Source organism: Melanostigma gelatinosum (assembly GCF_949748355.1).
Source record: "Melanostigma gelatinosum genome assembly, chromosome: 7".
In the NCBI taxonomy this organism is placed as follows: domain Eukaryota; kingdom Metazoa; phylum Chordata; class Actinopteri; order Perciformes; family Zoarcidae; genus Melanostigma; species Melanostigma gelatinosum.
The window spans coordinates 19945987-19972398 of record NC_136640.1 but is presented as its reverse complement, the minus strand read 5'-3'; the positions used below and the strand labels follow the sequence as shown (position 1 = coordinate 19972398).

The 26412-nt window shown below is 43.0% G+C and overlaps 1 protein-coding gene across 2 annotated transcripts in view; it reads left to right on the top strand.

Moving 5' to 3' along the window:
* Positions 1–26412, top strand: part of cntn5 (contactin 5) — a 99077-nt gene that overhangs the window by 38071 nt on the left and 34594 nt on the right. For both annotated transcript variants that reach the window (XM_079272616.1, XM_079272615.1), the window contains exons 3-7: positions 7123–7329; positions 11583–11706; positions 11790–11965; positions 19331–19426; positions 22986–23189. In XM_079272616.1, the coding sequence (XP_079128742.1) occupies positions 7123–7329; positions 11583–11706; positions 11790–11965; positions 19331–19426; positions 22986–23189 (807 nt within the window). The remainder of the gene's footprint in view (positions 1–7122; positions 7330–11582; positions 11707–11789; positions 11966–19330; positions 19427–22985; positions 23190–26412) is intronic.

Here is a 26412-nt window from a genome sequence, read left to right as displayed (position 1 = left end):
AGTTTGTGAAAGTGTAGGTGTGTGTAGGAGAAACTGAGGCTACCTGAGGATATCTTTTGAAGATATCTTCACCAACAATGGATCTCACTGATCAAACGAATCAAATAATCAAAGGAATTAGATTAAAGAAAGCAACCCTGCTCACGCCGTTACAGTCCATCTCCACCTTGTTTACTACACGGTGGTTTCATATCTCGCTCATGTCAGCCGTACTCGTGAGGCTCATCTGGCTTCAGAGATACAGCCGAGAACAACACACTGGATATTTAAGTGCATTGCAGTACTGACAATTCAACTCCTGTGTCCTCTACGGTTCTTGAAGCAGATCAAGGCGTCTCAGAGTGCAACTGAATTTCTCCAGGGAAACCTAAAGACGCCTCCATTATCTGGTTGTCACATGTGCACACTGCTCTGCCACCTTCTCTCCAATTTCCATGTGTTAAAGAAATGTAAGAAAAACAGTTTATGTTTTGATCAGCATTTTAGATTTAAAAAGAAAAAAGATGAAATGGTTTAGAACACATTATGTGCAAAAATATTCAGTCTCAACTGCAGTCTGGTGTGCATTTCTTCATCTGTAAAGTCTTTGTAAGATGAGAGAGCCAGGCGATCCATATAACAGTGTAGACAAATGAAATGTTTATCGGCATATCATAAAAGAACAAAGAAAAAGAAGAGACACACCATTCATCAGCATTGTCCTCGGGCATATTGTTGTCTTATGACAAGCAATGACAGGCCTTTACTTGTGTTTGTTGTCTTAGTTCTTTTGCCTTGGGAGACGTTTTCTGAGCTCATTCCTGTTTGGTTATTTTAAAGGGAGGACTCTCAACAGACTCTTGAAGGAACATGCACTTCCTGCCATCATCCATCCACACAATAACAGCTGAGCATTACCTTCTCAATCACTGAAATTAAATCAGTCAAATTAGTGTTGTACAGTCTGTCTGCAGCTCTCATACCCTCAAGGTATTGGCTTTTAAAGAAGAATAATACAACATGCTAAATTGTGGCGTCAAACAGCACAATGTTGACACCACAACGTTGAATGTGCAAGGATCATAGGAAGCACGGAAAATCGATAAAAAGTCGTGGTTTTCCACAGCGCTTTGAGCTGAGTACGCTTCTAAAGCTCACAGCTGTTAGAAAGATGTCACATTTCAGTAAGAGTGCCGCACTTCAAACTGGTTTTCAATATTACCAGCAGCAGGAGCCATGAAGAGCCATGAAGAGCCACTCTCAGGGGTTTGGTGCAGTCTTTGTCTGTTATGATACTTTTGACACGATGTAATGGATTGTTGACCCGCTGTGCTCTCTGAATATTCTGAAAATGCTCACTTTGAAGACAATAGTTCCCCTGCTCTCTTTTATTCTCTGCTGCCCGGTCCTTATTCATTACATACATATGTAATCCATGCAGTAGCAGAGCGGGGCAGCACAGATTCCTCTCATGTGTAGAAAAGTGGGCTGGGCCGGTATGATGTCTGGGGCCACTCTGATTGGACTACAATGTTGCTCGGAGGGTTAAAGTGTGGAATGCTAATTCAAATGTTCCTCATCTAAGTCGGAGGTATCTCGATATTAAACGTGGGTTGCGGGGAATACAGATGTGTAGCGCTGGATAACTGATGCATGAAGTCATTCTCGCCAAGGGCACACAAGTCGTGCACTAGAAATGCGGGGGAGTGGAGCATTTGCATGCACTACACAGAAAGTGGTACCATGCAATGAATATATTGCTGCCTTGAAAAATAGACATTGAGATACGGAGTCACTCCGAGGCAAAAACGGGGGTTAACTGCAATTCCCACTGTCCCAACATCCCACTAACCCCAATCAATGCCTCAAACTGTCCTCAATAGTTGCAACTCTGCAGGTTATTATCTTTCTGTGTAGAAATACACAAACTTTGGGATCTATATTTGGCTCCCACCATCAGGCACTTATGGACTTTCTCCAACTGGCAGGCTAACCTGAGCTGTGACAAACTCTCTTTCACTCACAACTTGGGCCATGGAGATGAAATGATTAAAAAAAGTAAAATGTCATTGTTGAAAAAGTGAATATCAGTAACACAGTATGCTGGTTAGAGACCGCCATGCTCGGCAACATAGTACCATACATCATACAAACACCACCGCGGTTACATCGTCACTCCGGCAAGGTTGAACCAGCTCAGACAATCTCCACAGAAAGAATAAAAAGAACAGTGTTATAGTAAGTAGTCGGCTGTGATTTGAGGCGAGGTGAGGCTGCATATGATATATGGATTGTTCCATCCGTAATGATATTCCGCTGAATAAATGGTCTCAAGCATAATCAGCTTCAGTCAATATAATCTCCCCGTGAAGGTCTTCATTAATCTCACAGGCCATGTCTAATCATGTCCGTCCACTTGAGTCCCTGTGAGCGTCTCACCTACTTACTGTGTGATATTCTGATTAATTCTCCACAGCCCAGTCGTCCAGAGGCTGCAGACGCACAGCGCTGACAACCCGACGACCTAATGCCAGCGCATCAGCGCCGGACACTAACGGCCATGATGAGAAACTGGCCAACTATTGGCCTTTGGTTGCCTTCAGCGGCAAAAATAGGGAACCTAAAACAATACCATCTTTAAATCATTGTTGCATTAGTGATATTTGCTTTGAGCACGTCCCCTTGTCTCTATCCCATTTAAGTCTCCTCAGTCGGCCATACTTCGTGATAATTTAGACTTCACCGCATGCTACATTTCTACATTGTTTAGCAAAAGGTCCTCTCCCTTTCAGTAAAGCCACAGCTTAACATAGGTATGATAATACGGTAACGAGGAACGTTTGGCTTTTTCTGCTCTTTGTTGGCGTGCAGAATGGCCCTGGTCTCCTACGCTGATGTTATCACCAAGGTGGTGTTCAGACCTGAAGCGATTGTTCTGACGCTCCCTGAATAGCAGCAGGTGCAGCCCTTTCAACAACAATGAGCGCTTCTGAAAGATGGGGATCAACGGGATCTGCAAGGGTCATTGCTCTTATCAGATGAAGGTTACAGCAGACAAGAGCAAGTGCCTGTCGGCTTCAGTGGCCACACAAACAAAAGACTCTGTTTTTATATATATATATATATATATATATATATATATATATATATATATATATATATATATGCTGTATTTGTCAGGGTTTAGCCCCGGTCTTGAAATGTTCGTTTCCTTGGACATTTATAAATTGCACTTGCCAGAACAATATGCAACATGGCTGTTATTGACAGGATATCCGTGTTAGATGCAGAAGAGGGGTGTGCTCTGGCCCTGCTTCCAGGAAAGTGTTTTAAACGTCTGTCTCATCTCCTGGTTTGGTTATGCTAATGAGGCACAGGAAACAACGGCCAGCAGGGACAACGCTACATGGAATACATCTACAGAGTCAGAATGATGGGAAAGAGAGGCCCCGTCCTGGCTGTCTCGTTTAAAGAGTTGCAATCTGAGCAACCGTAAAAATACATCCCAGTTTTGATTTGTCCGACAACCCATATCGTTTTTAAACAGGAAATGCACTTATCCCATGTGTATGTGTGCGTGTATATCACCCTGACACAACATTGTTGTCCTTGCTGTTTGTTGTAAACAAAGTCCTGCAAATGTACTGCAAACCAGTGTCCCCACGGGGACAGATTATGTGTGTTCATCTATTCATCCATCCATCTACCGGGGTTTGTTATTTTATTCTATCAATCATCCACAAAGGGGAATAACGTGCCAAACTTAAGTTCTACGTTTTTATTCAAGACTGCCATATTTTAATAAAATGTACATTATGTTGGGCACACACACTCAAATGCTTTTGATTTTGAAGGTTTCATACACAAAGCAACGCTTTCATGCCGTTTTCTCTGCTAATGTACGAGTAAAATCAATGATCAATGGATCCAAACATCTCCAGTTACCAGTTTCCTTAGTTTGGATGAACGTTGCATTGAAGATGTGTAACTGGCTTACCAGTCTATCACTGTAGGCACGCTTAGCTACATCATGTACAATCCAACATAACACCTCCCTCTGTCTCTGACATTGAGATGAGATAAGATACGTCTTCATTGATCCCCAGAGGGGACATTCGCTCATAATAATAAGTGATCGGAGATGAGATGGAAAGAATATTAGAAATACTCTGCACACACATGCACAATGAATGCAGCCTTCACCGCTCCATTTGCATGCATCTGCCTCTTGACGGTGAACGTGGATGACATTCACATGAACATTTCGGACGAATTTACTTCTATCGTGATTGATTAGCGCGACAAAAGTGTGCCAACTGGCATTGAGATGATGGGTGTTTACATCTCCCATTCAGTTGTGTAAGCGAAGCGAGCCTTTTTAGTACTGACAGCGTTTGGATCCTTGATTAAATGAAGTCGGTGCAGCTGTCATCTAACAGGATCAACGTATGTTATAACAAGCGGTTTCCCCGTCGGCGCTTGCTGCTCGTCTCAACCGCACTGCAACTGTCAGAGAGATGCTGTGGCGGTGCTGTCACCTGAACAGGTGCCCAGCAATGTGAATTAAGTCCAGTCTGCCTCTGAACGTTTGGTCTCATTCAGAGAAAACAGCTGTAGATCGTGTTCTCAGCTCTGTTTGGATTTTTTTTTTTTAAGAAAATAATTTTTCTTTGTATGTCAGTGTGAGAAACGGGATGATTAGTGCGAGTAAAATGATGCACGTAGCCAAACCTTTTGTCACCAGGGAGTCCCTCGCTCACTTCCCAGTACTGTAGTTAAACTAAACAAGATGTAGCTTGCATCACATTTATGATGTTCAATCATTAATCTTGTTACCTCTCCTGTCGGAGTATTGCGTCTCAGTGCTGCATCATCATTTTTATATCTTTTTTACTCTGAATGTTCAGTAATTCTTTAACAAATGGACCTGAATGTTATGGGAGGGACACAACTGGCTCAACAGAATTTGCCTTAGAGGTGTGAAAGTGTGAAAGACCAGACAGTGGATCAGTGTTATAATGTTTCGGAAGTCTTTACGTGGCCAAGAAAACTGCAAAAACATACAACATAGTAACAACATAGTAACAACAATGTAACAACAATGTAACAACAATGTTTGCAATGTAAAAAGAACTTGCTGACCAATCAATAAAACATACCCAAAAGGAGAACAATAGCTCTGATCAAGAGGCATGTTTCTTGAGAAATGTCGGAAGTTACTGCACACAGGGACTAATTAAATGTATGGAAAGCTGTTGTTCAGAAAAACCGCTGCCCAGCGTCTCGAACTGTGAGATAATTAGTGTGGCATGTTAAATGTACAGCTTCACCAAACTGTGTTGATACAGCTACACCTTATGATTAAGGTGGCGTTGTCATTCGCCCAACCTCGCTGTTCCATGTTTGTCTCCCTACCTGAAGTTAAAATGTCTTTTAAACTTCCCCCAGCTGTCAAAGCAAAAGAGGAGCCGGCTCTGCATTGTTGAGCCGACCGTGAGCTTCACCAGCGGGAAACGTGGCCGACGCCTCAATCGAGCCGATTCCCAGAAAGATACACGATTTAACTGACTGCCAACCAGCTAATTGCTTTGCTTATCCATTTTCCAACTCGCAATACCTTTAATTTCAAAGCGGAGCTCGGTACTTTGCTTCTTCCTCATAATATGTGATACAGTAATTGCCCGCTCTCCATTTGTAGATAGAAAGTATTTTTTTTTTTTTTTGCAGCTGACAAGTCCCCAAGGGCACACAATTATTTCTCAGTTTTGTTCAGTTCTTTCATAACACTATATCATGGAGTGCACCCCTCCCTCCTCCTCCCCCCTCCTCCTCCTTTTGCAGAACTCTGATTAGACTCTAGCTGAGCTTCAAGCTTCTAGCCTTTTTATCTTTTTTCTCTTTAAGCGTTGTACCCGAAACAGAAATGCTTCCACATTCTCAGTCGTGTTTTTAGACGGATTGTACTCTTTGGAAAAAATGTGTTGCTGATCAGCCGTCATGGGTGAACTAATTGTGTGTGTAATCTCGAGTTGTTACATTTATAGTATCATAAGAGACAACAGACATTGCACTTCGTATTGAATTCCTCAAAAAGTAAGTGGTAGAAGGACGCGGTGACAGCAATGAGCAGTGACAGTTTACATATTACTCTTCCACTTTAAAGGAAGCTGTCTCCCTCCTGTTCCTGCTACACTCACACCGTTTTATTCAATACGAGACTTTGATGGCGGTTATTTTCAGAATAAGCAGAGTATCTGTTGTAGCTCGTAAGTGCAAAGGCGCCATGAGCGCCTTCACACCGTACCTCTAATGGTGACTACATGCTGCTGCAGTAAAAGACTGAAGACTCCACCCATTGTTCTACGGAATATAAGAAGAGTGTGTGTGTGTGACACTGTGCATTTAATAACATCAGACAACTTTACCGTTAAAGTCTTCTCTCCAACAGTTGATCTGCTCTGTCTCTCGCCCAACCACACACTACCATATATGACCTTTTCTGACTCAAACAACACATTTATCTGGACTTTTATTCCTGTTCACAATCTTTACATCACGTATGACGACATGACCAATGTGTGTGGAAACTGTAAATAAATGTAACGCTTAAAATATGTTATTGTGGCGCCAAAAAAGTACTAATGAAACATTGTGGATGGACTTAAATGATGTGCTGGTGCACCTAAATGGAGATAAAATGAGGCGCACCGGTCTGCAGCCGTGCCAGTACATCACAGATACTGAGCCCATGTTTCTCAACACTTCATGCCTTCTTCTGCAGACAGCGGGATGTGAATTCTAGGTTTTTCCACCAATCCACTCAGAGCTGCCTCTGAATTGTGACACCTCCTTATCCTGCTGTCTCTCCTCGTTGTTTCCGCTCAGCCTTGTAGAACACTGGTTTGTTGCAAATGATCCACAGAGGAGGAGGGCAGTACAGAGAGTAGTACTACTCCATTACAGAGACATTTCCAGAATTCTTTCTCCCCATTTGGAGATCGGTTTAAGATACTTTTCTCAAAATAATGACCATTGACGGAAATGCAATAAACGTGTGTAAAAAATAGACCACATGAACGGATTACAGCATATATGGCGTAATTCTTCACCTGTTTGTTTGTTTGTGGTTTTTTTTTTCTCCAGACTTTGCAAGAGCTGCTGCAGCACGGCCTATATCGTACGCAGCAGTGTTACGAATGAAAGCGGACAGCTCGTCAGTGCTCGACTCGCGCAGCAGACCTCAACAGCACCACGGTGGCGGACCGGTGACTCCTGACTGGCCCGCTTTCTCCAGTCATCCCCTGTCAGCCCTGAGTCTTTTCGGCTCCCAGGAGGACTACAGGAGTGAAGGTAAAACTAATGGCGCGCTCAAACCCACCCTTTGTTGGCTCCTGTCTCAAGCAAAATTGAAAAGTTTTTGCTTTTTCCGGTTTGTAGAAACTCACACTTACAAACAAACGTAAAAGTGGAATAACCTCACGAACTTCCTGCATATATTTAACTGGCAGCATCAGCCAAGCATATGGAGCAGTTATACTTTTAGTCAAAGGTTCCCTCATATGACATGCGGAGCTTTATTATAGCATCAAACGACGACGCAACACTCTCAGCTCTGTCAGCACTGTTACTGTTGTTTGCGCTGTTAGCGCTGCGCGTCAGTCGCCATGTTGAGAGCCATGTGGAGTCAATACATATGCTCTGAATATTGAATTCATCACCTTTTAGAAAACAGCAAGAGGGAGCTCTTTCTGAACGTGATTACCCGTGAAAAGTGTTTTGCCTTGGGCTCGTATTATTAGGAGTCATTGCGAGCTATCAAATGTCAGCATCTGCCTCCTTCTGCCAAGACAGCTGTGCATGTTTGTGTCATTTCCTGTTTCCCGGGATGACATTATCGGTTGCGACCGACTTGCCCGGTAGTGACATCATGCATCAACGAGACCTGGATTTCCAGGTTGTCGCCCGAGTTCAGATGACCTCGTTCTCAACCTGCCAAAAATGAACCAATTTAAAAGAATGGACACTCCGGAGTGGGAAGGAGAACAACAGAGCAGACGTGATTGGTGTGAATGCACTCGGCGGGCCTGCGCTCTCTCTCTCTGGACTCACTAGGGGTGTGCACACTTCCTGCCTGTTTAGATTTGCTCTGGAAATGAATCTCGCTGATCTATCATCACCGCTCGTGGTCCGCAGTGACCGGGGGTCGTGCCCTTTGTGAAATTGAAGTGGGATCACGGCAATATCCAGCTCTGTCTGCCTGCCTGTCAGGATAGACACCATAGATGTGATGGATATCTTTGTCAAAGAGGAAGATTTAATATCCCAAACACCAGCAGGGAAGCACACTGTCGTAAATCTACGTGGGTCACTTACTTGCATCCTGTGTTACAGTATGAACAACTCTAGAGGCTGTAATGACACATTAAAGCTTTGATATGTGATTAATCACATCATGCTGATTGCATATGGACTGCTTAATTAATGGACATTTGAAGTAGCTGCTGAATTGGCAGAAAGGATCTTAGCAGATATTAAAAACAGGCAGAGACTAAGAATCAACTTGTTGTCATTTTCTTTTTGCTTCAGATTTTTCCCCCTATTTCCTACTTTGCGCCTCTCTGCCAGTACTTTTTATGTTTTTTTTAACTTTCTGACAGCATTATCAATATATGGCCATAAAATGACTTACATCTCTATAACCAAGGTGAGAGTAATGTCTCCATTGTCAGTGATGACAAGGACGTTATACCATTGCACTGGATTGATGTTCTGTGGATGAAATGGATGCCAGAAAAGGTGACACAGCGTTGGTGCCTGAGAGGGGACACCACTTCGTTTGGCCCTGTGACTGGCAGGTGGCCCCGGCACTTGAAGTGGAGTGATTTAAACAACTTCTGTGCTTGTTTGTGTTTATAGAGATACACACAGATCATATGTCCTTATGCATTGAAATTGTTGTTTTTTTGTCAATTTAAAGTCAAAGTAAAACTTAAATCTTTAATTTGAGGATGTTTACATTCACATTCGACAAACATTGTGGGAATTGTTGCCCTTTTTTTAAAGCTAAATCATATCTATTAACTGTAAAATGTGACGTAAAGTGGAACTGGACATCGTCCTATTTAATGATATCTAATTCTTTGCAGTTAATGGTCGATGACCCACAGACATCAGCAGTGTCCTCCTCTGTGATTCTCTGCTGGGCCTTGATCGTATCTTAACTCGTTTAAAGTGACACCGTGGTGTTTCCTTTAAAACAGAGACTATTCCATCGCACAACATGGCCCCCTCCACCAGCTGAAAGGGGACAGACGGAGCGCCCTGGTGTGGTTGAGTGGGTGTACGCCGATACTCCATGGATGCATAGACAGAGAGCTGGTTCAAGAAATGTAGAAACCTCGTGCTATTTGTTAGCACTAGGAAAACATACACGCACTGAATCGCTGTGCTTTATGCACAGCAAGATTTGCAACTTAATATCGGTTAATTTCCCTCGTCTGATTGGGGTTTTATTTCAAACTCTTTTGATCTCCCTACAGAGCAGTAAATTGCTGACAAAGCGTTGGTGAGATTATACATACCCCGAGGACACAAATAGCCTTGATTCTTTTTCTTTTTGCCATCAGATCCTAAATAAAGAGAAGTACTCAAGACTGGTGACATGGTTGTATTAGTTATGAACCAGATCAAATGTAATGCACACCTAAATGCTCAATGTATCGATATCGCTACATACCGGCAGTTGTTCAGCTGCTGCATTGCATCATCACAAAGAGCTCAACATCACCTGTCTGTTTACTGGGTTTCTATTCTTCATGCATTATTTATCTCACAGAGAAATAATTCTTCTGAAGAACACAAGATGCCTTTTGGAGAGTTTGAAAATGTGAGCTGCGAGACGCTGTACCTCAGGAACCCTTCTACAATAAGTGCATCACTTGTGTGTTAACAGAAGGCGCGATCAAAGAGTAGAGCACTCTAAAGGAACGGAAGGAAATTGCAACGGGGACTGTGAAGCAGAGAATGTATCAATACGTGGACGCATTTGTGCCGGGGAGAGTTCAAATCTTACATGAGAAGCACGTTAAATCAATAGCAGCTTATGAAACAAGTCATACGTGTGCTGTTGGTATTAAATAGCATGTCACAAATTGTACGTATGTAAGCAAGTTACTGCAAAAACATGAATACTATGCCCATGATACTTTTTACAGTCATGCTCTTACAAAATTCTGCAACACATCCTGTGTATGCGTCAATTAGTGACTTCAAAAATGATTACTCGGCAGGCAGTTAAGACATTTCATTTGATTTAATTCATTTGGTTCTTTAATCTTGCCTTGGACCTCAGCTGTGGTACTGTGCGGTCTAATGTAGTGTTTCTTCTGTCGTCTTGATAATTGTAAAGCAGCGGTGGCCAAACGTGTGTGACTGGGAGACATATTCATAAAATGATAAGGAGTCACGGCTCAAACAACCAGTTACACTGCAAGAACATCTCTGTCTAGATTTTACAAAAAGCATTTCTGTATCCGCTGCTCTTAAATTCAATTTGAAACAAAATAAAGACGTTTAAGCCCAAGGTGCTCCGTCCCCTTCCAGCCACTAAAACAACCAAAGTGTGGCAGCACTCCCTTTGCACACTACATATGACACGACTGATGGCAGATTGCACTCTGTGCCTTAAATGACAGATCATCAATAATCACTCAAATGTCAAACTGCTTTTGGGTTACCTTTACTCTATGTCATAAACGCTGTGAGTAATGCAATATTAATAACACAAGATAAGAACTTCTTACAGTAGCTGCCCAGAATTCACCAACGTCTGAGTCCCAAATGGCATTTTTGACCACAGGCATGTGGTTTTATGTCTTGTAATTCTGCTTGTAGATCTTGTTATGTAACAAATAGAGGCCCGCCACAGACTAATAGGACACAATGCTGACGGGAATGCCTGAAAAACAAAGGAAAGATTGGGTTGTGGTAACATTTCCTCTTTGAAAAAATGGTTATTTTCATCGATAGGGTGGTCAAATTATTCTTTAAAAGAATGGAAATATATGAAAGAGAAAAGATGATAAATAGTTGGATCAAACGTACAAACGTGATCTTACTAACGGTACTTAGTGACTATCGTTTTACTGTTTGAACACATGCATCGTGGGAAACGAGCATCAGAGACGGCAGCTGCGTTCACACCCAAACCTGGCCAGGAACTATTACTGCTCAGCGTGTTAGGACTCCCGGTCACAGCAGTGTTCGCTCATCACTTGGCACCTGAAGGCAGACAACAGAGAGTCCAATAGATGTAAAGGTTATTGGAGGCTATAGCGTTGAGGTTGAGTTTAACGGAATCACGTCCGACCAGGTTAACTGTTCCACTCCGAGCATGAGAAGTTATTATTTCTCCGGCGGAAGTACAACAGCCTCCGGGCTTCCTCGGCGAAAAACAAATCCAAGACTCTGACTCAGGACTATGAACTTGTACGAACCAAACTGAGGAATAATAGAAAAAGTAATTGGATGTTAAAACTGAGTGGCGCTCACGATGTGATAAATGCAATCACCCTTGTCTTTATCTTTCCTTCTTTCCCTCGTAGAAAGCGAAGAGTTCGGGCCTGTTTTCATCCATGAGCCAGGCGACTTTGTTTTTCCTTTGGACTCTGATGAAAAGAAAGTGGTGATGCACTGCCAGGCTCGGGGGAATCCGCCGCCCACATACAGGTGCGACATAATTGCGGTCCTACTTTCACAGCTCATTAGCGTGTCATTCATCACAAATGTATTCAAATCTCTTTTTGTTTCAGTTGGTACATCAACGGGACAGAAGTGGACGCAGAGGCAGACTACCGCTACAGCTTCGTTGATGGGAACTTAATTATTGCCAACGCAAGTGAGAGCAGCGACTATGGGAAGTACCAGTGCAAAGCAGCGAACGGCTTCGGGACCGTCCTGGGTCGAGAAGCTCTTCTGCAGTTTGCATGTGAGTGGACTTCAATTAGTTTCATACAAACATTCGTACACAAGGCCGAATGTTATATTTGATGTACTCTAATACACAGTAGAATGTACCTCTGTATGTCTATGTTTTAGAAAAATTTACAGTTGAGTCAGTTTTCTTAACAGCCGCTTAATACATTTCCTTCACAAGGTTGATTTTTCTGAGCTTTCATACCGCCAATAAAGGCATCAACCAATCACATTGTTTGGAACGGACATATTCAAAATGTACACTATAGTGTACAATCACACGGGTGACTGCTAACTTTGTAACTCCTTTCAACCCTGTCGAAAGCGTGACAGGCCAGATCCACTTCTTCCGTTCTTACCTTTCACAATAAAAGCCCGAGACAAATTCAGTCAGAGCATCTTTCTAAGAGGAAACTCTATAATATAGCTTACAGTAGCTCAGGCTGTACAATATAACAATATAAATCAGACTGACTGATGCGGCTCTGGGTCAATAGGATCCTGGCAGTTGGTTCTCTGCCTGTTCAAACCTTTTTATTTAGAAAATTGTTGCAACTTCTCCAAATCGCATCGCTGCCAGAATGGATAGATTTTATGCAAAATGTTCGAGTAGTTTGCATCTTCGTGTTGTTTATTCGTCACGCCGTCGGTGTGTAAAGGCCTTCAGGGGGGAAGTATGTCACGGCTCTCATATGAAGCAAATAATTAACTGCAAGCTCTGTGTCTCTGCGAGTTAAAATAAACCTGTTTGGTTCCAGGGGTAAATAAACACCACGCTGTCTACAGTAAGGTTTTCGTTGCTGGGTTCAGTTCCCACCGGCAACTTCTGATACTGTTGAGTTGCACCGCTAGCAGGGTGTGTGCCCTCAAATGCCACGTCTCAATGGTAAATGAGAGCAAAAAAAAAAGCACATTCCTTCCCCCAGTAATACCCTGGCCCAACTCCAGAGCGTCATCACAGGCTAAGAGGAGGGAGGCCAGGGGCGCTGTGCTCAGAGGGAAATGCTTTGTTGCTATTCTCCACAGTTTCCTCAGGAGCATTGACCATAATTGCGTTATTGGCATGTCTACAGGGAGCTTACCGGCCTCACTCTCTAAAATGTTGCTTGAAGGTAGAGTACATACATGGTCTCATGCGTTGTTACCGGGACTCACCGTCATTACAGGAATGACTTTAGAAACAAATGGATAGATCAGCCTGAAACTATGGAAACAGAAAAGTGGAATGGAGTTTTTTATATATATATATATATATATATATATATATATATATATATATATATATATATATATATATATATATATATATATATATATATATATATATATATTGTACACACAGTACAAAAGCTCTTTTCCCTTCAGGCCAAAAGAAGTTTTTGTTTGCTTTTTGCTCCTTTATTTTGTTTTTTTCCTTCACAAAGTTCCATGTATTGCAATGTGATAAAGAAAACAAACAAAAAAACAGAAGAAGACATCAATTAAATATAAGCCAGACTGCACTGGCAGGCAGAAATGCCCAGATGGTAAAGCTCAGCTATAGCGCTTAAACAAATAGTTTATGAGGGACAGAAGCTGCGTACACTCATCTGTCCTCTTAACTGTCCAGATCTTTCCCACCCCCTCGCTCCACCCGAGTGTCTAATCTGTACGAAAACATTATTTAGTGCCTAGACAGGGTCAGCTCCTTTTAGTTTTGCATAAATGCAAAACTGCTGTGCATTTGCTTGACACAATGTTATCCATCAGATTCATATTAGAGATTCTTGGGGAGTATTTTGCCAAATTTTTTGGTTTTCTAGAATCCGTGTGGTGTTTTGCAATGCACCTCATTCATTGTGAATTTGTCGAAGTGTGCATTTCTGTAGGTACGCTTCACTTCTTTATCTGTTAGACGAAGGCGACTGCATGCTGCTGGACTTACAACTAGAAAGGTGCACTCAGTAGAGTGCACGTCTCCTCCAGTGGTGTCTGCAACCACCGCTCTTCTGATGTTTTATTAAATGAATGCCAGCCGCAATGGTCTAATTCCCCGTCTAGACCACAAGCATATCAGACATATAAAGAATGACATCACATTGGAAGGAATAACCTTCCTTTCCAGAGGCAACCAACATGACCGCGCCAGTATTTTAGTGTAGCATCTAAAGATACACCACCTGTAAAGTGAATATTTTGAAATGAATTAGAACCAAAACTATCTTTTCAAATCCAAATCAGTTCTTGTTGTCGCTGTAGTTAATTCGTCGAATGTGCCGTGGCAGCATTTTAGTCTTGAAGTCTGAACGCATGTGAAGGCTGAAGCAGAAGGAATGCTTGGGGCCATGTTTGGTGGATTGGCAGGTGCGTCAGCTGACACAATGGCCTTTTATTCGTCGCACAACAGCTTCACCCGAGCCACCTTTGCCCAAAATTGGATTTTTCTATTTCTGATAACAGACAGGCCAGTTAGTATAAAGTTGTTGGGGGGGGGGGAAGCGCGACACGGCGTAATGTGGAAAGATGCAGCACAGACGGGCTGCGCCGAGTTCAAGGTATTACAGCAGAAATGGCCTATAATCGGCTATGAAATGACATCATCAACATGCCGCTCTGTTGCCAGATCGCATCATTTCATCATACTGTTAGTATGAATATAGCAAATATGCATTTAGGAGATAGATAGATGCAGATAGATGCACCGTTTTATTTTTTTAGTATTACACATTATTAATTGAAAGGAAAATCATATATATATTTCCTAAATAAGCTTTACTTGAAGTTGACATGAGAGCTTTTCCTTTCCTTCTATCCATGGCTGCTTCGTGCACGGGGTGACACATTTGTTTCATCAGCTGTGTGCGGCGCAAATATTCCACGTGTAATAGCCTCGCACTCGGTCTACATTTCTTTCAAGTGTGGCTCTTCAAAAGGCGAGCCACAAACAAAGAGAGGTGCCCCGCAGCACGCATTAGGATGCAGAACCCTCTCTCTCTCTCTCTCTCTCTCTCTCAGCATAAGAAATGGCGGGCATTTAGCACTCAGCGTGGAGCTCAACTTTTTCCTCCCTGTTTCATGTCGGCTCTTCCCGTTGTTTCTCGCATCGGCACAGAAGTCGGCTGCTTTAATGATGCACGCGGGCGGTTCTCTTCCTCATGAGCTGAGTGTTTTACAGAAGTAATGATATGCTGTTATATGTTGTAGAATAATTAACTTACTTGAGTTGTGCTCATGGACGTTAAGACGTCACGTACACACAGCAGAGCTAATTCATAGGGATCTGCATCTCACATTTAGCAGGTTTCAGGTCAGATTCTTCCTTGGGGGGGGGGGGTTGGGGGTTCTAATATTTTCACTGTACTGTGTCTTCATACTGTAGGAAAGAATTTTGAGTTTTCAAGTTAAAATGTGAACGTAGCTGGGGGAAAAAAAACAAATCTCACAATTGTTCAGTACGTTTTGGGCACTGGTCAAAGTCCCGTCCCTGTTGCATCACTCGCCTGTATCCTCCCGTCCAGAGGGTTGTGAAGTCAAGCTGTCAAACCGAACACAGCCCCGTCTCATGCAGAGAGTCGGGGGGGAGAGGTGGAGCGGACCGACCCGAGTGCACGAGCAAAAGGTTCAACCGAGGCTCCGTGTATTCTATCCACTGGCCCGCGTTCTCCATGTTTCAGTAGATGCCTTTTTTTTTTTATCTCACTTTGTTTTGAAATCCTGAGCGGCTGAACTCACACTTGGGCTGTTTTTCAGCCGGGACTTTGAAGGCAGCAGGCAGAGAGGAGGCCTCTGATCTCTCTCCTCAAAGACTTCTCTCTCTCTCTGCAGACGTGAGTCTGGCTGAGGCTCAGGTATCGAGCCAGTCCGAGCAGTACAGTAGTAATGAAATGAATGGGATGCTTTGACTTGAGCATTGGAAGACGCACACACACACCTCTCTGAAATGCTCTACAAATGTGGCATGATCTGTATTTAATGCCCATTAATTGAATCCATACTGATCTTGAAATCAGTCATTTGTATCGAGCAACTGCTCCTGTGCTCCCTGCATGTCTGGATAATGACCATGCCGTTTTCACATGATTATAAAGTCATTAATATTGACTCACTTACATAACTGTAGTTTGCAAATTGAAATGATAGGGCAGAAAGCCTGGTTCCCGAACATATGACTGCTTCATTTAAGACAGAAATAAGACATTGAATAAGACTTATTTTTGATAGACTGGAACATCCACTTGGACTTTTATTTGTTTTTCACATTCCCATGTGTAGTGGTCATTGTTGTGGGACTTCAACATTGTACTCACTCGATAATCCCTCAGCACTGGAGGTTCATGTTGTCTTTTTGTTGTTTTTTCTGTCATCGTGGCTGCTATTGCTCATGCTAGCCATGACTTATTTATTCCAAACTACCAGTGTTGCTGCTGCCTGAAATGCAAAATGTGTAATTTCCCATGTGCCGGGAAATGTTTCCCAGGAAAGACGTCCCCTATTACGTGTAAGTGTGGGCTCTTAAACTGGATGTACCGTACCGTTGAATTGTTATCGCGCTCTATAGCAGTTGGTTATGTCGAGCAGCGACATGGAAATGCAATATTTATTCAATAAGGCGAGCCTTCTAAGAAGACTCGTGCTTCCACAACATGTAGCCCAGGCTGAATAATTGAAGGGGACGGAATAAGTAGAGAAACACACAAACTCACAGCTGTCGTCCTCAGACAGCTGGTGTTTCTGTCTTTGAGTGATTTTTCAAGTATATACCGGTACTCACTCGTAGCCTTTCGTCTATTTGCGAATTAAAGCTACAGTTCCAAGTAAGAAAAACGAGGTAGTGGCAGCGACAGAGATGACATGCTGGTGACAGCCGCCGGTGAATAATAGTGAACCCGGTGACAGTCGGCGGCTCGCCGTCTCCATACAGATATATCAGCACCAGCCAATGCACCGAGATGATGGGGCTGAGTATCGCGAGGATAGCAGTCCAAGAATGCAAGTCAGGGTCCAATATCCAAACACATTACAATGTGGACCAGCCAGCAGCATCCAGTTTGAATGGAGGCACCTCACTCTATACCGACAGGCCAACATGTGGGGAAATCAATTTAAGGTGAAAGAAATCACTCATTTTGAACATGTGGGGCAAAGAGAGGGCTAACACTGTGCATTTGAGAAATGTTCGCGTTTCAGTGTGGAAACGGCAGCTTTTAAGCACAGGAAGTGGTCGACCTGGCAGATTGATCTGTGCTGAGGAACGAATGCTGCAAATCCAGTTTTAATGACGAGCTTCTCTCCTGGTTCATTCCACTGAAGAAGTGCAGTGAAGTACATGAAATATTTACTCTTCCTTTTTCACAAGGTTGAGTTATTTCTTTTTGCCATTTTGGTTCAAATGAACCTTTTTTTCTTGTTAATTTTTTCAAGAATTACTTTTAATCTTTTTTTTTTACTTTTGAACTAGAAAGTTTCTTAAAAGTTACCAGAACAGAAATATCAGACCGCACGGATGTTTAGCAAAATAAGGAAATACTCTTTGACAGTAAATTGACTGTGATGAAAGCCATTATTATTATTATATGCGTGACAGAAATTTTTAATAAAAGCACGTTTCACAAGCCCCTCGGAGGCACAATTATCCAACAGTTCCAGTGTGATGGTAAACGACACTGCCTCTCAAAGTGATGACGTGAAAGTGTTGGAGACACAGAGACCCGCCCTGGTTCAGCAGCCTGTCGCTTTATTTCCACACTTTGGCATTGCTTCAACTAGAAATGAAGCGGGCGATACCGGGCTCTTGAAGGCTGCACTTCTGGGATTTCAGATTAAACCTGCTTTATTCTACTGCCACGGCAAAAAAACAACTCGGTGAAAACAAAAACTACCACATTAGCACGTTCAAAAGGAGCTGGGTTAAGAAAAATTGATATTATTTGACAGATTGTTTCATCTAACGATTCGTCGATTATGAATTTAATTATGATTAAATCTAGTCAATTCTGGAGTTAAAGCCGCAGTATGGAGGTTCCGCCCACTCACCCGCCCCAGCCAATAACGAGCTGAGCAAAGCCACAGCTCGTTAGCGTCAAGCGGCAACCAAACCAAGTGCCAAAAACTGCAGTCCCTCAAATGGCCACATGAAGCTGCCGGCAAAAGCGAGTCAATCCCCATAGACTCCCAGGTTTAAACGCCCAATAAACACATTTATAGCCCGAGACATGAAACGGTTTTGGTCTCTATAGATAACGTCCCCGTTCATGACAAATGTCTGAGGGGTGAATTCTATTTAACTCACACTTTAAGTTACATTGAGGCTTAAAAGTTCGGCATAATTGAGGGCATGGCTGCTTTGAGTGACGCTAAATGCTAGCTGTCTACTCTCAGGAGTCGGGCTGTGTCGTCACTATCAAGAAGGCATCGGCCGGAGGACTTTGAGCTTTACAATGGCTCCTTTGAAACCTATGAGTGATGTCACGGGAGTTCACAGGTAGGACCCAAACGCAAGACCACAGGAGACAGAAGTTAATGGAAACAGGTTTTATTTAGCCTGACTAAGACAGGAAGGTGTGGAGCCCGTGGTCCGACACCCGAGTAGGCAGATTGACAGTGTGAGTCCCGTGGCTCGACACCGGAGGGCTGGCAGCTTGACGGCGTGTGTAGTCCGTGTAACACAAGGAGGGTAGAGCGGCGGAGTGTAATCCGTAGAACACAAGGAGGGCAGAGAGGCGGAGTGTAATCCGTAGAACACAAGGAGGGCAGAGGATGCCACGGGGTTGAAGCGGGTGAAAGACGGTACGACCTGACAGCCCCAGACTGCAGGACCAGAGCTTATATAGAGACAGGGGAATCATTAGTGGGACCTGAGTCTGGTGTGTCAGGCTGCAGGAGGTGATCGGCTGGAGTGTCCTCAGCTGTGCACAATCAAGGGTGTAGCCATGGGAGGTGTCTGGAGGCAGAGGACAAACACAGAGCACATGGCACACAATAACAAACAGGGGAATGACAGGACACATGAGGAGAGGAGATCAGGGGAAACACACAACGGGTCAGACAGGGATCCTGGATCCTGACAACAGAGACTTTATACAGTCTACGGATAGCATGAGCCACCTAGCTGCTACCTTAGCACCAAGGTGGCTGTTTGGCTAGAAAGACACAGCAACTATCTACAATATCTCAATAAATACATCTGTGATCAAATTGACACATGGTCTATGAAACAGACTCTTGACTGAGCCAATCACAGATGTCAATCATGACACCACACCCCCTTTTACAGCATTCTATAAGGGCGCTGTCATGTCGTCCATCTTTACCAATATACAGTATGTTTATAATGTGTGTGTGTGTCATCTACTACCTCTACTATGTCTCATAACTGTGTGATCTTTGCGTGCTGTTCCAGATCTCGGCGCCTTCAGTGGGAAGACCAGGGGCGGGGTTTCCGTGCGTGAAGGCCAAGGTGTGGTGCTCATGTGTACTCCTCCGCCTCATTCACCAGGTAAGAGGTTAGACCTTCAGTCTCAGCCAGAGGGGGGAAAAACAATAGTGTCTGCTGCACTTTGGGATCGTCAACGAACTCATCACTATTCATCACGAATCCTATGACGAGTAATATTGTTATTACTGTGCCAAGCTGAGTTATTGCTTTTATTATACATTCATGTATCGCGTTGTATTTTGACGGTTAGACTTTGCACGCGTCCGTTCTGCTCTCCAGCCATCCATCCATCCATCCATCCATCCATCCATCCATCCATCCATCCATCCCGCTCAAACGACGAATGCGATAAGTAATGCCGACGACAGCGCTGGAGCGCTCGGGTTCTCAGAGATCAAATTTGCTGGATCATTAGAAGAGAAAATAAATGTTTCACTGACAATTATTCCACATAGGCGGCGCGTAGGCGGCTATCCCTCTCTGCAGTCGTCCTCTAATGTAAGCTCTTATGTGAGCCATGCATCACCGGGGGCTTTGTTTGCATCTGCTCCGTCACACCGCTGGACTGCACCCGTGGGAATGTTTGCTAAGTACTCGTCAGCTCCCGCTTCTGGAGGCCATTTTGAATGACATGATAGCAACCAGAGAGTCGGCGATAGATAAGCTGATAGTGAAAGATCATTTATGATTAATGAAGCTCAATGATTGACAAATGATGCAGATGATTCTCATCTTTAGAGTTCTCCATCAATCATTGTTCTCGCTGCATTTACAGGTCAAGCGACAGAACATGCATGCTTTGATTAGTCCACGCCAACCGACGCTTTCCCCTCAACGGTTGAACGAGTGAGTGACATAAAATTACAATCAAACACTGCAGATGATGCGGTGGACTGAGATCAGTACAGTGGAAATAGTGATTTTCTGTCATTTAAGGTTGGTTACAGTCTTGCTGCTGTAAGCTGTTCAAATTGACCACGGTTTGAGTCATGATGAAAAACTGTAAGACCTTTGTGTTACATTGCTTCCATTAGATTGAGCGACTGGATCAATCCAGAATATGTCACTCAACCGCTGAAAGAGAAGAATGAGAAGCCTAGTGTGGTGAAGCACGGTAGTGAGGTATTACATTGCGAGGAGGTTGTCAAATCAGGGAAACGATTAAGAAAAGATGCAAAAAATCAGACACACAAGAACTGAAGTACATTAATTATTACTGCCAGGTATTAACATCGTGCCTTTTAAAATAATCTCCATCGAAGGTTTTGTAAGAAATGCATTTAAAGCGTAACCACTGTGGGATACAAGGTCCTTGATCAGGCAACGTGTCTAATAGTGTTTATTGTCTACAAGTCAAAAAGGCCCCTCAACTAAAACTATAGGAAGAAATCCTCCGAGCATGTACAGCAGTTTAGTTTGGTGTATATTCATCTCTACAAACAGCGGTGTTATGATAATCATACTTCACTGTCAGAACGTTGTGAAATGGCAGCTCCGCCTCAACAGGCCGCCGAGCCGTTATTGTGATGCTTATTTTTCATGATCATGAAAACACACGTATGCTCAAAACACACGACACAGGTGAGATTGTGATTTGTTTTTTCAGCAGTGCTGACGTGAAATGAAAAATGATCTCCAACAGCAGAAATGATTAAAACAAAACAAAAAATGGCACCGCCCTAAAAGCTGCCCGTGCGATGAGTCGGACCGTGGCACACTTGATAGTCACGACGTACGGGGAGCGTTAAAGAATCTTTGGGTTAGATTGGTTGTGGGAGGATTCAAAGACATTAAAATGGCACTTAAATGAGATCGGTCTTGTGAGTGAAAATAATTTGGAATCGCCGAGATGTGAAATGTTTATTGTTTTCCATTTCATGGCTTTGAGCTTTTTTTTACGTGTCTTTGGTAAGTGTAGTGTTTTACTTTTAGGAAGCTGAAGTTTATTTGATAAAACCTTTTTGGATCTCCGGTGTCGTACAGTTGGTCCAGTTCGTGTCGTAGCCGACAATCTGGATCCCAACTGCGTGTCTCTGCCCTCTCGTTATCAAGCAGCTCTCTCAGTAGATTAAACAAAGGAATCTGTTGACAAAAGCGTCCTCTTTTTGATTCCGTCGTCGGCCTTATTTGCAGCACTTTGAGCTCACATGGAGCGCTGCATTTCAGATCTGAGCGTCTTTGACAACAGCAGTTATTCATTGTTAACAAAGAAGACATTGATAGTCTGAAGGAGATGTAGCCGAAAACAGACAGATTATGGATGCTCAATCAAAATACTGTGATTCAATATTGAAGAGATTGTCCCTGAGTTTGACATTCGTTATTATGGATGTGTTTGTGTACTGTCGGACTATTCGTGATAAGCACAAAGCAATGCTGTCAAGGTCTGCTCGATGTTCATCACAGTCATATTGAATCCATCCATTTCATCAAGGTCACTTGACGACCTCCATTCTTTCTGAAAAACGCCCCCAAAAATAACGTTTCCTTCTCAGCAGCTCCGTATTGCTTTACTTTTTGACCAACTTCATTTGTGTATCAGTATGCACAGTAAGGAATACTAAACGCAGGAGCACAGCTGTTCCGTCTACCAGGGATCAGGAGTTGATATTCAACACCATCACACACTGTTATTCATGACGAAAATACAAACCATTCAACTTCCATGCAGAGACCTTAATAATCCGTCAGAAATCATTAGCTGTAAAGTCAGAAAAGGTCATTTCTTCTCTTTTTTTGGGCAGATTATATAATAGTTACACACACAGCCTATCATTCTCCAGTTTTACCTTTCTGATTGTATCACCAATTAAGTACAATAACCTCGCTGCTAATAGCCGGCTCGTTCAGGCCCTGTGTAATTATTTTATTCACCTTAAGGGGCCTCTGTAATATTTTTAGACTTCATATAGATAGTCATTTTATGCTGAGGAGCACCCGATCCTTTGTTATTGTACAAAGCCCACACTAATTACTTCTTTGGATTAGTATTCATTAGTTTTGAGCTGTGATTAACAGTGGTGGCATCATGGATGGTAAATTATCGCCGGTTAATAACTGCCTTGGAGTTTGTTGTTCCTCAGTTGACCCGGTATATACAGCGTGCTACCTGAATGTAAGTGACTAACCCCGACTGTAGTTCAGAGCAGAGCAAGACTCAACACGTCAGACCTTTGCTGACGGGTGCAGTGAGACCAGGAGATCCTTTGAGCTGCTTCAGTGATTATTTGCATGATTTGCCACAAACTCAATCAGTCAAAGTTGAATACATATAGTATTCTGCACAGTGGCGTTACATAAGCACCAGTGCACGCTTTTATGACGGCCCCAAGTGCGCGCTATAGTTACTAGTTCGTAAGGGATGTACAGCGAGCCGAAGAATGAACCGGCAGGACGCGAAGCGGAGGGGTCTGAAATCACCCTGAAGGGGTTAATTCCACAATAACAACCCACCGGCTGGACATTATCCCGCTTATTACACGGCCGCTTACCAAACATATGAATAATTTGTCACCAAATACAGATTTAATGAATGATTTTATTGGTTTATGAACCAAAAACACAAAGAGAGGTTCTGCATGTTTCTAATGGGTACGTTCTGTGCTACGCTCTTCCACAGAGATCACCTACAGCTGGGTGTTCAATGAGTTCCCCTCATTCGTGGCCGAGGACAGTCGTCGCTTCATCTCCCAGGACACGGGCAACCTGTACATCTCCAAGGTGCAGCCCTCTGACGTAGGAAGCTACATCTGTCTGGTGAAGAACGCGGTGACGAACGCGAGGGTCCTGAGCCCTCCGACGCCACTCACGCTGAAAACCGACGGTGAGGCTCTCAGCATTCACCTCTCACACACACACCAGTCCCTGGTTTCTATAAGTGCCCCAGGCAGACAAATCTAATGGAGTTCATTGGATAAACCACGCAGAAAATATCCCAGTCCTCCCTCTGTTCATTTTTAAGTCTAACATTTATTTTATTTTTTTTACATCTATTACAGCGCTTCCTCCGCCTGAACTTGTTTAGCGCAGATGAAAATCGAAAAGCATGTTTTATTCTCTGCTGGTGCATTTTATTGTATCATCGTTCGGATAAAAAAAGAAATTGTTCAGATGAGCTTGGTTAATAAAAGTGTCTCGTCCTCCTGCTTTCCGCTGAGCCCTCGGGTTAGCGGAGGGCGTCAGGAATTCCATACACACACTGTAAATAGATAGTGAGCAATGCTTTAACATTAGTGTCGGGAGCCTTCTTCGCTCACAATGTGCTTCGGTGAAACTGGCCATCAGGGAAATCATTTTCCAGCATAAAATTAACTGAATCAATGGCCCTTGCTGTGGTTGGGATTCGCCTCTTTTATACTAGCCTCTCAGGAGCTGTTTGCTGGATTCAGGTGTGGATTTCAACCGACGGGCTTTTTTTTATGCCCGACTACACAGAGAGTGACGTCCATCACTTCACACAGGTGCCCGTCATTGTCAAGGTTTTCAAAGAGCCACTGAGAGTACATCCCCAGTGAAGCTGTGAAAGGCCCTCTCTGCCTCGGAAACCAGGCTGTTCCAAATGTTGCAACACGAATCTGCCTCTTAAGAATCACAACCCTTCCAGCAAGATCCCTACGCTGTATTTGCATAACCTTGTATGAAATGGCCCCCGGGGACATACATAATACTTAGCACATAACCATGCTAATTTGGTTTGTGTCTCTCATTAACTGAGATGCAAAATACAGTCAGAGGGGCACGCGGTCAGTCTGCTGTCAGCGCTTTAATGTGGCTCATGGCTGTTTTTCTTCTGGTTCATTTTGTATGGATGGATTATTGTCCATCCATAATCTGGCTACGATACCGGGTCTGAAGGACAGCCCTCTCACCTGCAACACAGCACGTCCAAATCGAATCCCCACAGCTGTAGGTCCATTATGCCAAAGAAAAGCCCTGCCATCTCTCGCCCTGCAAATCACATGATGTTCAGCGGGCTTCTATATTGTGAATTTGGGGTTCTGAAATGCCAAAAATTGCATTGGCACAACTCCCAGCAGACACTCAAATGTCCCCGCGCCGTGTGCACCCCTCAGGTCATTGGAGTCCGACCAATCAGGCGCTGCAATCTGTGCCGCGGTAAAAAGTGAGAGATTATTACACAGTAGACAGTTGAAGCTGGATCTGTGTGCGGCTCACCACTGTCAGCTCTGACACCGACTCTCTTAATCAAAACAAGCATCTGGGCTCCATTATACCCTGCTGGAAAGCCATTGATCGTCAATCCACCTTGAGCAGAGAACTGCACTCTGCACTAATGCACTGTTTTTAAACAGATATAGAGTTCATCTCAGAAACACTCTCCCTTTGATTTGTCTGCTTGGTGTAAATATGAGCACGCGCATAATATCACCGTGGATAGCAGGGACTTTGAAACGGCTCTGAATCAGAACACACGTAGATTGTTTGTTTATTAATGAGGAAACATGACTTTATGATCTCAATCTCTAGTTTTAAGTCTTCTTCAATACAACATGATGTTCATTTAGTAAATTATGATCCATGTAGTGTAAAATAGACCATAAAGCAGAGTATGCTTCAGGGTGGGGCTATGTTGTGGTTCACAGTTCGCTACCACGGCGTTGTCCGGTCTGAGAGTTCTCCGTGTTTTTTACCTTCCTTTAACCCTTTCACAGTGTGTTTTTATGAAAGTTAATTGATTTTCAGTCGCCTAAAAATGTCTTATTCAGCATTCGGTTGTCCTACCTCTCGTGTCACTTCTGGTTTAAAAAAAACCAACATGATGACGGCCAAAGGTCGAACTCGAGGCTTCAAAATGCCAGTCCACAAACCAATGGGTGACGTCACAGTGACTACATCTTCTTCTTACTTACAGTCTACGCGAAGAAGACACATTGCTTTTGGAGGCACTTTTTATTTTTTACTTATTTTAATGGAAAGTGTCAGTTAAAACAAACTGCTGTTGTTCTCCAGCTGATTGACAGTTCATTTAATATAGTTGTGATTTTTAAAGATGTATTTACAGCACTATACCAAGTGAATTCTCCATTTATAACAAACTCTTCAATCACTCTGGATGTAAATATTCTTTAAATGTTTGTTGGCACACACAAAAAATGCATATTGTGCTTTTAACCATTGTTTTACATCCAGGTAAATGGTAACGCCTCCAGTTGGACTGCAGTACTCATGTTATTAATGTCATAAGAAATATTCTCTCTCCACACTAACAGTGATATCAGTGCAACAGAATGTTCTCAGGCACATCTCAGACGGAGGATCAATGCCTGTAGGGCAACTTCCTCAATGAGCTCCGCATTAGGGGTGAGACAATCCAATTACAATCAGGCAGACTATCCAGGAACAGGCTGGACCAAGAGGGAGTTGTTACTGTAGTAGACTCTTACAATTTCACTAATGCATGAGGATTTGATTTTTTTCAGCTCTAAATTTTGAATAAGACAAAAACATACAAAAGCTATTTACCACGTTATGTACTGTATGTGTATGTGTTCTATTAACACCGGTGTATAACTGCATCAGAGAGCAAATAAAACACTTTTTCAACGCTATCAGCTTGCAGTCCCAGTAAGTTTCAGGATAGGCTTTTTACTTTGGAATTGGTTCGCAGAAGAACAAAGCACAACAGAAAAAAATGTCGTTTTTATCTGATGAATAAATAAAACCGGAGCATAAAATATAAAGCCACACTTCAAAAGAGGGCTGTTAATGTTTTAGCACACCAAGACATTATTTCTTTCAATTCCATCAGGTCCAGCCGCCGAGACTGAATACGATATTCGATATACTGTGGATTGAGCCCATGAAATATTGCAAATTCATTATATGCGAAGGGCTGCTTTGGAGCTATAAATGTTGAGAATGAGATTGAAATTGAAAAGTTCTTTGGAACAAATAACATAAAACTCCTTTACCATGCATAGTGGGCCACAATTCAATAACGCCACTCCTTCTCTGCTGCATTAGTTTTATCACATAAAAAGTGTCAGGTACATGTAGGAGGTGTAATTATGGTTTCTCAAATGTCA